Source organism: Spermophilus citellus (genome assembly GCF_964194105.1).
Source record: "Spermophilus citellus genome assembly, chromosome: 1".
Taxonomy (NCBI): domain Eukaryota; kingdom Metazoa; phylum Chordata; class Mammalia; order Rodentia; family Sciuridae; genus Spermophilus; species Spermophilus citellus.
In genome coordinates, this window is record NC_138182.1 from 191656711 (window position 1) to 191668985 (window position 12275).

Genomic DNA, 12275 nt, shown 5'->3' on the forward strand with positions numbered 1-12275 from the left:
CTATCTTTGTTTTTTTAAAATATTTTTTAGTTGCAAATGGATAAGTACCTTTATTTTATTTATTTATATGTGGTGCCAAGGATCAAATGCAGTGCTTCACATGCCATGCCATGGATAGGATCTTTTGGGGTTGACTCTGTTAGGGGCTCTTTGAACTTCCTGGACCTAGATACCTGTATCTTTCCCAAGATTTGGAAAGTTTCAGCAATTATTTCATTGAATAGATTTTCTGCACCTTTCTGCTTATGAATGGTTGCTTGCTTAATGGTATTCCCATGAGTATCAGGCTTCATTAATTTTTTTTTAAAAAATTCATTCTCCTTTTTGTATAACTAGGTTATTTCAAAAAAATCCTTCTTCAAGCTCAGAAATTCCTCTGTTTGCTAGTGTGCTATTGAGGTTGTCAACTGTATTTCTTATTTTACTTACTTACTTTTTTTTTTTTTTTAGTTGCAGGGTTTCTGCTTCCCTCTTTGTGACCTCTGATTCAGTGACAGATTTCTCATTCTTCATATCATGAATTGCCTTCCTAATGGTTGACTTGTCGGTGTTCTCTTGGGTTTCATTAACCTTTCTTTAAAAAAAAATTTTTTTTTTGTAGTTGTAGATGAACAGCATGGCTTAATTTTGTTTATTTTTATGTGGTGCTAAGGATTGAACCCGGTGTTTCACACGTGCTAGGTAAGCGCCCTGCCACTGAGCTATAGCCCCAGCCCCTCATTAAGCTTTCTTAAATCATTATTTTGAATTCTTTTTTCAGGCAGTTCATTGATTTTCTTTTCTTTATGGTCTGTTGCTAGAGAATTATTGTGTGGCTATGGAGGTGTCATGCTAACTTGCTTTTTGATGTTTCTTGTTTTCCCATGTTGATATTTGTACATCTGATGGATTAATTGCTTCTACCAATTTTATAGGGTTTCTTTTGCAGTAAAAAACTTTCTCCTGGTTGTGAGTGCTAGGGTGTTGATTGGATAGGCTGTGTTGGTTTTGGTTCCATGTGGGCCCTGTAGCACACATAGCTTCTTCAGCCGTAATCAATTTGGTGATACCTTCAGCTGTAATCAATGTTGGTGTAATCAATGTGGTATCTTAGTAGCCTAGGCTGCAGCAGTTGTGGGATTGTACTTAAGTTCTCTTAGATGGAATGGGTTTGCTGGCGGCTTTGGGTGTGCTTGGCTGTGGGTGTGGCTGCGGCTGCCTGGTAGTTCCTGTGGGTTCTGTGGGGATGGAGCTGCTCTGGCGGGCCTGTGCATGCAAGGTGTGACTGGTTTTAGAATTCTCTCCTTGTTTTGTACTTTTGACAGTTTGCCATGGACAGACTCTTTTTTGATTCGATATATTAGGGGTTCTTTGAGCTTCTTAGGCCTAGATACTTATCTTTCCAAAGATTTGGAAAATAAAAGACTTGTTGCAGTATGCCTAGTAGTTGGGCACATGGGCTGTACTCTACCGTTGGGTCCAGGCAGGGTGCCCATGTGTGTTCAAGAGCCTGGGATTCACCTGATTAGGGCAGGCTGCCTGTGTGCTTCTTAGGACCTCAATGGGCCGCGCTTCTAAGAATGGGCCATCTAGTTGCTTCTTGGGGCTGCAGCAGGATGAACTGGGCCTCCTGGCTCCTTCTTAGAGGCCTCAGAAGACCAAGCCACTCAGTGCTGGCTGCCAGGTTACTTCTTGGGGGATGCTTGGCTGCTTCCAGAGCTGGGTTTCTTGAGTTGCTGATGGCAGATGCCAGCTGCTTCACAGAATCCAGATGGGAGGAGTCTCAAGATGGCATTGTGTAAGAGGAACCTTGGTAGGGGAATGCACAATTTGGCCTGAGCAGTTTGTTAGTCTGGCAGCTCCCCTACACTGCTCAGTGCTTGTGGGGGCTGCTGGTTTATCCAATAGTATATGCCTCAGATGTTTGTGGTATGAGTGGGAATTGCTTTGAACAGAGGGCTACCCATTCCTCACCAAGCAAAGTCCTTCTTGATTCAGGGTTGATTTTGAGAGATGGAACAGTAGATGTTGTATGCTTAGTTCCTTTCTTTACAAGGCCATCGTGTATTTCCGTGTTCTACAATTTCTCTCCCACATCCCTACTCCAGAGCTGTGTCTCAAACACTCGGGTGGAACAGTGTTTTTTTTTTTTTTTGGGGGGGGGGCGGGTACTGGGGATTGAACCCAGGAGCACTTAACCACTGAGCCACATCCCCGGACCTTTTTCTTTTTGTATTTTATTTATTTATTTGGTAAGCAGCAAAGAGGCATTTATTGCAATCTAGTTCGGTCCTCCGTGAACACATCAACTGGTGACTCTGAGAGGCCCTTTCTATATTTTATTTAGAGACAGGGTCTCTGAGTTTATTAATGCCTCCCTAAGTTTCGAGGCTGGCTCTGAACTCACGATCTTCCTGCCTCAATCTCCCAAGCCACTGGGATTACAGGGATGTGCCATCACACCTGGCTCAGCTGTTGTTTTTTTGTTTTGGTCCTGTGTTCTGGAGGAAAGCATCCAGGCACCTCTTGTCAGCTATCTTGCTGGGCACACTCATTGGTCTCTTTCTAACACCCCTACCTCCAGTTGTTGTTGTTTTTTGTTTTTTGGTACTAGGGATTGAACCAAGGATGCTTTGCCACTGATCTATAGTCCTAATGTTCCCCCCCCCGCCCCCGCTTTTAAAGTATGTTTTTAATTGTTGACAGACATTTATTTCATTTATATGGTGTGCTGAGAATTGAACCCAGTGCCTCACACATGCTCTATCACTGAGCTACAACCCCAGCCCCCTAGCCCTTTTAAAATTTTTATTTTTGAGACAGGCCTCACTAAGTTGCCAAGGGTCTTGCTAAATTGCCAAAGCTGGCCTTAAAGTTGCAATCTTCCTGCAATCCTAAATTGTGGGATGATAGGTGTGTACACTGTGCCCAACTAACTCCTCTTCTTGAACCTCCTCTGTTAACTTTGTTGGTGAAATCTTAAAGAGACTTTCATTTCTCTCATCATCAGCATGAAAACTAGGTCTACCTGGATTTTGAAAGGTTTCCTGCCATCTTCTCATCTTTACCATTTACCTTGTCTTTTTCTGCTTCTCTTAATGATGAGACTTGTTTTCTAGCTTAAAGCTACATCCTCTAGGAGTTAGCTATTGATAAAGTAAAGCAAAAGGTGCAATTTGGAGTATAGATGTTTAGTTTGGCCCTCTTAGTGTTCTCAAAATGAGAACATTTCACATAAAAACTGAATTTATGTTTCTCTTCAAGTTGAATGCCTGTTGGCACTGGTGAACCAGCTGGGTAGCAGCTGCTTTCCTTAGTTAGGGTAGGAGAATTGCAGTTTTCATAGTCCACCACTCCCTGTTGTTTACACCTGGCCCACTTCGCTCATTTACATCCATTCTTGCCTGTTCCCTGGAGGTATTTGATTGACACACCTCTGAGGTAAATTTTTATTGTTGTTCTCAAATTCTATGGTTAGTGCTTCTGGCAGGGGCTGAGTACCTAGATTTCAGGTACTTCTGGTGCTTCTGATGGAGGCTGAGTACCTAGACAAGGTAGTATTTGTTCTAGAATGTGGGGTTAGTGCCTGCCTCTAGAAGTCTGAAGTACTTTGGTACTCTAAGGTTCAGAATACATGTCCACCTATGCAAGGGAGCATTTATTCATTCATTTGTTCATCAAACTGCGCTAGGCTTGGGAGATACAGTGATGAAAGAGACCAATGCAGTGCTTGCCCTCAGGAAACTTGGTTGTCGGAATCCTTGATCTCCATGTCCTTCTGATAACCTGTCATTTCTTTAGTCTCACAAACACATCTGCTTTTCTGATCCTAATTTTCTTTTGAGCTTAGTTTTGTGCAATCTTAAAGTTGAAAAGATAGGAGAAGTTTCAAGGGCCAGGCTACACAGGTGACCACCATTTCAAACTGACCTGCCTGAATGAATGGTGTATTGTGTAATTACTATTGAATGCCACAGCACAGACTCATCTTACCTGGAACCTAGGACTGCCTATTAGATTGCTTAATAGTAATGGCTACCATGTACTCGGGGATGGTGGCTTACACTGTACTTCTTCATCTAATGTATGAGCTAGATATTGTTATTATTTCCACTTTACAAATGTGGAAACTGAGAGTTAGAAAGTTAAAGATTTACAAGAAACTGGGATTCAGACTTAGTGTTATCTGATCCAGAGCTTGAGTTCTTAACCATTGTGCTATAATCGGTGCCCTCATTATTTGTAAAATGATTTGAGGGCCTCTTTTTGCCTAAGATATTTTCTGTGAAATTCTGCCATCTTAGTTTCCTGCTTTTATTTCTTTTAAACATGAAAATTCTTGGAAGGGCTGTGCATTGTCATCATCAACACCTTAGCACCCTAACCTTTTCTTTGCCAGCTAATTAAATATCAGACCCTGAGGGACCCAGGTAAGCAGGAGTTCCTTTCTGGATCTGGAACACTATTAGAAAAGATGCATGAACATAGCATTTCCCAGACAGTGTTAGAGGAGTTGAAAGCAGGAGTTCCTTTCTGGATCTGGAATACTACTAGAAGAGATGCATGCACATAGCATTTCCCAGACAGTGTTAGAGGAGTTGAGAGTTCAAAATGAGATCTGTGTGAAGTACTCATCCCAGGCTTAGGCTTTTTGTAGGACTCCAAGAAATATACTTCTTATCAGGGGAGGATTTGGGAGATGGAGAAAAAGTTATGACAAAGGAAGCAGGGGAGCTGAAACAGACTTGCTGTGTGCTAGTATGGGTTTCTCCTTGCTCTCCCTAATGCAATTTTCCATAGCTCTGGAACCCTCTCCTTCCAGTTTCCTGAGACCTTACTGCTTTTATGCAAGAAGAGGTTTCAAAATGGGATAGGAAAGATGGAAGGCCATGATGGAGCAAAATGAATAATATTTGATGTTTACTGTGCATCTCTGACTCCTAAAGTCTTGGAGTGCTCCATGCAGTCCGTCTTATTACTCTTCTATGCTCTCCATGAAGTGGAAGGAAGCTAGTTTTAGGAAGCAATTTCCAACTTAGGGGCATCTTACTCCCTCAGGCCAGCTGTATTCTTACCTTCTCACTTCTTTCGTGGTTTAAAATGTCACAGGAGTCATTTTTGCCCTGGAATTGCCAAGGTTTGTGCGGTGTCCTGTTGGGCTGCTTGATAATCAGCTGGGCCTCAGTTGCTGGCTTTTGTACATATGAGGTAGCCATTTGAGTCCCTACTCACCCATTTATATGTTTTCCCTTTTATAATGTGCTTTTTTTAAAAAATGTGGTACTAGGAATTGAACCCTGAAGCTCTCTACCACTTAACTACATCCCCAGCCCTTTTAATTTGTTTTTGAGACAGGGTCTTGCTAAGTTGCCTGTAGTCCATTAACCTCAGTCCCCTAAATTTATAGAATTATAGGTGTGTGTCACATGCCCAGCTATAAGTACTTTTTTTTATTATTGTTAATGTAATCTATATGAGTTTTAAACATTAAACAGTATAGTAACGTCACATAGAAAGTAGAAGGCTCTTACTTGTCAACCCTTCTCCCTAGTATATTCCTTAATCCCTGTAAGGTTGTATGAAATCTTCTGGAGTTGCTCCTTGTACATTTGCAGAAATACCATATGAAAGCATGTGTGTTCATTTAACCATAGTGCCTCACACATACTGGTTCTGAGGCTAACCTTGAAAAAAGAATTGCAAGTGTTCAGGGGCTGGGGTTGTGGCTCAGTGGTAGAGCGCTCACCTAGCACGTGGAAGGCCTTGGGTTCGATCCTCAGCACCATATAAAAATAAATAAATAATAAATAATAAAATAAAGGTATTGTGTCCAACTACAACTAAAAATTTATATATATAAAAGAATTGTAAGTGTTCAAATGTGTATGAGAAGGGGAGAAGGGCATGAAGAAGAGTGTACCATGGCAGACTGTTTTCTTTCTCCTTTTCTGACAGCTTGTGTGGAGAGTCATGCCCTGTATTTTCTTTTCTCAGAATGAGTTTGCACTGATCAACTCAGAGAAGAGCAGCACCAAAGAATCAGAGAGAAAGGAAACCAAAGCAGAGGAGGATCTGGACACTGAGGTCCTGGAGGTGTTTCACCCGACCCAGGATTGGCAGGCCCTTCAGCCAGGTACCAGACTCAGTCCTTTCCCCTTGAATTCAGAATTCAAACTGTGTATGTCCTTTGTCCCTGCAGGGCTACAGTAGTAGCCACTTTCTGGACTGCTAGGAAGGAATAGTGTGGTCCATCAGAGTGGTAGTGTTGCTGTTGGGGTTGGGGATCTTCTTTCTCCTGCAGAACAGAGTTTGCAGCATCTGTCTACCCAGGAAAGAAAGCAGGTGGTGGGTGGCCATGCTTTCTGAGCAAGTGATTGAAAACTTTCTTTTCTTGCACTTCTGAAGCACCGCAGAGGCAGTGACATGTGCCTTGCTCTGCAAATGCTATTTTGGGCTTCACTGCTCAGCTCAGTGCTGCTGAAATATTGTTCACAGAGGAGTCCTGAGTACCATTGTGGGGCAGGAGTGTTCTGTTGTTAAAAGAACCTGTACCAAGAAAAATGGGTTCGCCCTGGCCTGATTTTTAAATGGGGCATTCTCAGAAGGAACAACTTTCTAACTCTATCATGAGCCTCAGTGCAGGGCTTAATAATGAAAATAATTAGCAATTTTGGAATGTTTAACATATTCAGGTACTATGCTAGGTGCTTCATGTGGATAATCTTGTCCAATATTTATAATAATGAGAATTATTATTATCTTAATTTTCTGATGAAAACATTGAAGCTCAGATAGGTTAAATAACTTGTCTTATAATTGACTCTAGAGCCTAGATCTGTTCTCCTCTTACTTCTCCTTTCCTGTCTCTGTTGCCCTTGGCTGGAGCACACTATGTTAACACTTGGGACTATTTATTCTCAGGAGTAGGATGTTTGCATTCTTCACTGTGGCAAGGTAGATGGGAAACCCTGGCAATGGCCACAGTATAGTGTCATCAGCTCCTTGCTGATATTCATCACCATGTCCTCACTGCCCCCATTGCTGCTGTGCTGCCAGGGATAGCATTTGCTGTGCCAGCCTGCTTTCTCGTAGCAATATCATTCCTGCTGGGCTTGCATACGGGTAGTTGCTGCCATGGAAGAGTGATGAAGCACCAAAGAAGCCAAGTGGGAGCTAATGGTGTTGGGCAGAGGGAGGTTTAGGAATAGAGATATTGGTTCCAGCAGATCCAACTTCTGACTGCCTTCCCCCAACTTCCCTGAGAACTGAGTCACCCCCGCCCTCCATACCCTTGGTCCTTGAAAACTAAAACTAGAGAGGCTGTTAAGGGTGTAGAGGGGAAAATGTGGGCTGTATTCACTGGTTTGTGGCATTGCTTATACCACTTTTAATCAGGCAAGTGCCTAGAGCAGATGGAGTCCCCTGTTCTGTGGCCCCCTACTTCTACTCAATTTGTTCCTGGGCTGAGTCAGTAGCTTCCTTCAAGGCCTTGGTCAGTACTGCAGACAGAATAAGGTTGATAGTTCTGACCACAAGCCTTTGCTTAGCCTTTTGGGTCATGGGACTACTGCTTATAGCTAAAGAACTCTGAGCTGGGCACAGTGGCATCACCTGTAATCCCAGTGACTCAGAAGGCTGATCCAGGAGGATCACAAGTTCAAAGCCAACCTGGGCAATGTAAAGATGCTGTTCTACAATAAAAAATTTAAAAAGCGGGCTGGGGCTGTGGCTCAAGCAGTAGCGTGCTCGCCTGGCATGCGTGCGGCCCGGGTTCTATCCTCAGTACCACATACAAAGATGTTGTATCTGCCGAACTAAAAAATAAACATTAAAAAAAAATTCTCTCTCTCTCTCTCTCTCTCTCTCTCTCTCTCTCTTAAAAAAAAAAAAAAAGGACTAGGATGCTGGGCACAGTAGCATATACCTGTAATCCTAGCAAATTGAGAGGACGTGGCAGGAGAATCACAAGTTTAAGGCCAATCTCAGCAATTTAGTGAGGCTCTAAGCAACTTGGTGAGACCCTGTCTCAAAATAATAAATGAAAAGGGCTGGGATGTAGCTCACTGATAGGCTGCTCTTGGGTTCAGTCACAAGCAAAGCCAAACAAACAAACAAACCCATATACAAAAAATAAAGCAAAGACCATCTATGTATCCTTGGGGAGGAAGACCCAGAACCTGTGTGACAAGGATAGACTGTGGGATTTGAGAACCTTCCAGAGAAACTGGAGTGGAACACAGTCTTTACATTTAATTGATACCCCATTGACATCACCCTCTAGCTTATAGTTTCTCAAGAACTCCTTGTAAATTTTTATGTACAAAATTCCCTTGAAGCTGCTCCAAAGGTTGGTGTTTTGCAGTTCAGTACACTGAGGCCCTGTGCTTGGAGGACAAAGTAATTCTGGTTCCAGTCATGTCTGCCCCATTCACGGAAGAATGTTTTTCACTAAGCTTCAAGGCAAGGCTCATGAGAGTGTAGGCCTTTTCAGGTCTCAGTGTCTGACTTGGAGTGATTCAGAGTCTATGCTAAAGGGTCAGGAAAGTGGAGGCAGACAAGTGATTCTTAAGTATAGGATTGAGGTGTTTTATGTGTATCCTGTTAGGAAATTGTGTGGAGAGCTAGTGCTTTCATTCAACTGGAGTATAATCTTAATTCACCTTGTTTCGAATGCTCTCTGAGAGCTTCTAACAAGCTTTATAAAGGTTAAAAGGAATGTAGCCAGTCCTGGAAACTTCTTTGGTGGGTAGGTAGGTAAATGGGGAGGCAGTATAATTTAGTGACTTAGGTTCAAAACCTAGCTTTGCTACTTAGGGAATCTTGGGCAAGTCCCTGAATCCTTTTGCGCTTTAGTTGACCTGGAGGAAATGTCCTACCCAGCCTGCTAAAGGCTGTTATGTGGAGTGAGATGCAAATCCCTCTGCACAATTCCTACCATGAAGGCATCACTGAGTACACAGCTTTCTAGTTTTCAGTGGTTAATTCTTCATTCACACCACCCCTTCAACTCAACTGTGGAATTGGATGCCAGTGTAAGTGCATGAGCATGTGAATTTCCTGTCCCTGTGGCTTTACCTGGGGAATTTAGGATGTGAAGGAGAGACTTCCATGGCTATGAGCTGTCCTTCTGTACTCCTTCAACAGCGATTTTGATGAGGGAGTAAGGTTAAGCATGAGCAGAAGGGGTTAGCAGAGCATTTCTTGCTTAGAAGTCTCTTTGGGGATCTTTTAAGAAAACAGCAAGTTTATATTGACAGTAACTGACCCCCCGTCTTGGTTTACCAGTTCAGTACTTTCTGTCCCCTCAGGTCTCTGAAGGGAGAACTGTAGCATGGTTTTCCCTAGGCCTCCAGGGGAGAGATACTGGATACCTGGGCTGTTTTGGTGTTAGGCGGGGCTCATTTGAAGGCAGATTTCCAGACTGCCTACTGCAACCTGGCACATCAGAGGAGCAAACCATGACTTTGTGGGCTTTCCCACTAGGAAAGGTGGGAATAGGATCTCAGCCACATAGTGCCACAGTAGCTGCAGGTCACTTTCCCAAAGTCTGCCTACTTCTCTTATGAATGTCAGCATTCTCATTAGAGTTGCTTATTCCTGGAAGTGATTTTCCTGTCTCTTTCTTCTGTTTTATTTTGGGATCTGCCTCACCTTCTCAGGCCCAGCAAGCAATTGACTGAATTCAGCATCATCTGTTCACAAGCAAGTAGAGGAAAGCTGTTTGCTGGCAAATCCTGTTGGCTCTAGGCAGGGAATTCATATATTTGTCCTGGGGCTGAGGACCCCTGATCACCAGGACTTTATGCCTGTGCACTTGTTGTTACAGAATGCCAATCACAGCCAGGTTCAACAGGGCTGCTGCTCCTGGATGTTTTCTGAAATCCTATTTTTGTGCCAGGCATTGTACTTGTAGCCAGAGATATAGATAATAGCTTACATTTACTGGGCATTGACTCTGCCAGGCATCCTTTGAGGGCAGATGCTATGACTATCCTTATTTTTACAGTCAAAACTGAGTTTCAGAGAAGAAATAAGTTAGCCAAACATCTAATAAATGGCAGAGTCAGAATTCAGACCCAGTCATTTGACTGTAGGCCCCAACTACTAGCCACTTGGCAATGCTGTCTTTTGGGGAGCAAAAAAGGACATGATCTATTCCCTCTAATAGCTTATTATCTTGCACAGGATACACAGACGTGGAAAAAAAGACAATGAAAGCATTTTCAGATGTCCTGGTTGAAGTGTTTTATGTTCGGTGAGTGCACAGAGAATGGTGTGCAAGACCAGCAGGGCCTTCTGTTTATCCCTGAGATCTCATTGGGGCCCTGCAAGACAGGGTCTCACTAAGTTGCTTAGGGCCTTGATAAATTGCTGAGATTGGCCTTGAACTTGTGATTCTCCTGTCTCAGCCTCCTAAGATGCTGGATTACAGGTGTGCACCACCAGGCACAGCCTGCTGTTCTCTTTTTGATCTCTTTCTCCTTGATCAGGTTCCTCAGAATCTCTGAACCTTCATTTCCTCGTCTGAAAATAGAGATGAAAATGTCTACTTCATAGAGATTGTGTGAGAATGAAATAAGGTTAACATGTATAAGCTGTTTGCAGAGGGCCTGACACATAGGACATATTCAATAAGTGGCTGTAGTTGTCAATTTAAAAAATATATCTTTGCTACCTCTCTTTCCTTGGGGACTTGGAGGAGAAGTGGAGATGAGGATGCAGCCTGGGCAAAGTCCCCCTTGTCCTGTCATTCACCAATGCTGCATTTTGGCCCCACGCAGGCTCAGAGTGTAGCCAGGCTCAAACCTGGGATTCTTTATTGACCTTATCTGACTTCCAGGTGGCTGTGAGAGTCTCCGAAATATTGGCATTAGCACAAAGAGTCCACTTGATGGAAGCATGCAGGAAGCCTGTGTAGGAACATGTTCATATGAGAGGGAAAAAAAAGGAAAAGAAAAAAAAATCAAATAATCAACAACTGATGAGAGCAATCCAAGAATTATAGAGCACCAGCCATCTGGTCAGATCATTTCAGATCTGCACGAGCAATAAGAGGGAATTGAATTTTAAAAACCTCATTTATAGTAGACCAACTACTCTGGTTTTAAGTATTTAAGAGAGAAGCCTGATTTCCTGTAGGCCCCGGACATCTGCCTGAAGAAGCACCTGACTCTGGTCTCTTTGACTATGCAGGACTGTCTCTGTGGGGCTTTTGGCCCCTTATAGCATTGGAGAGGCTGTGTCGTTCATCAGTCCTCTGACACCAACTGGGTGTCCAAGAAATCAATTCAATTCTGATATTATGTATTGGGAATTAGTGTCAGATCCACAGCTTCAATGGCTAGGCCCCATAAGACTGCTCTTGTTTCAGATACCAGTTCCAAGTCCTAGGCCAGCTGTCCTTCTGATTGCATGGTTTATATAATAATGAGGATTCCCATAATACTCTCTTCAGGTTTGATAATTTGCTAGAAGGTCTCACAGAGTTCAAGACAATACTCACATTCCCCCATTTAAAAAAAAATAAAGAATATAACTCGGGAATAATCAAGGAGATTAGATGCATAGAGTGAGCTATTGGAGTGGGTATAGGGGCCACTGGCAGAACTTTCATGCCCTGTCTTTGAGTGTGCCACTCTTCAGCACTTTGGTTTATTCACCAGCCCTTCAGACCAACTAGAGTCAGGAAGCCCTGTGTGTAGAGGCCTTAATGGAAGTTTCAGTGATTAATTAAAGCATTGGCCATGGATGATTTAACCAATCTCCAGCTCCCTGTCCTCTCCAGAGGTCAAGGTAGGGCTTAAAATTCCAGCCCTAATCCTGGGTTGATTTTTCTGATGAACACCCCTATCCTCAAGTTATCTAGAAGCTTCACCTAAGGTCTACTTCATTAGCATAATGAGGTATGGTTGGAAGGTGCTTGTTGTGAACAAAGGACACTCTTTTCACTCAGGAAATTCCATAGATTTTAGAAGCACTGTGTTAAAAGCCAGGAACAAAGACCAGATATATTTTTTATTATGCCATACATTGCAATTGAAGTGAGACTAAAAGACAAAGCTTCTAGTACCTTTTACTATCCCCCCAGCTCTGTGGTTGAGAGGCAGTTGACCATCCTCCCCTAGCCTAGGGGGATTATCCATGTCAGTTGTCTCATTTCCCAGAATGGTTTTCAGGAGCATGACCTCTTCTGTCCTACCTTCACACACAGATTTACATACAAGCCCCCAGTAGCCCATGAACAGTATGAGTAGTGGGTAGGAAAGGGTTGATGTTAAAGGCAGTTAATACCTGAA

The 12275-nt window shown here is 43.0% G+C and overlaps 1 protein-coding gene across 6 annotated transcripts in view; it reads left to right on the forward strand.

Annotated features, from left to right (window-relative positions):
* The window catches only part of SIL1 (SIL1 nucleotide exchange factor), a 269257-nt gene that overhangs the window by 79822 nt on the left and 177160 nt on the right, over window positions 1-12275 (forward strand). For all 6 annotated transcript variants that reach the window (XM_081309501.1, XM_081309499.1, XM_081309504.1 and 3 more), the window contains one exon: window positions 5974-6112. In XM_081309501.1, coding sequence (XP_081165627.1) covers window positions 5974-6112 — 139 coding nt within the window. The remainder of the gene's footprint in view (window positions 1-5973; window positions 6113-12275) is intronic.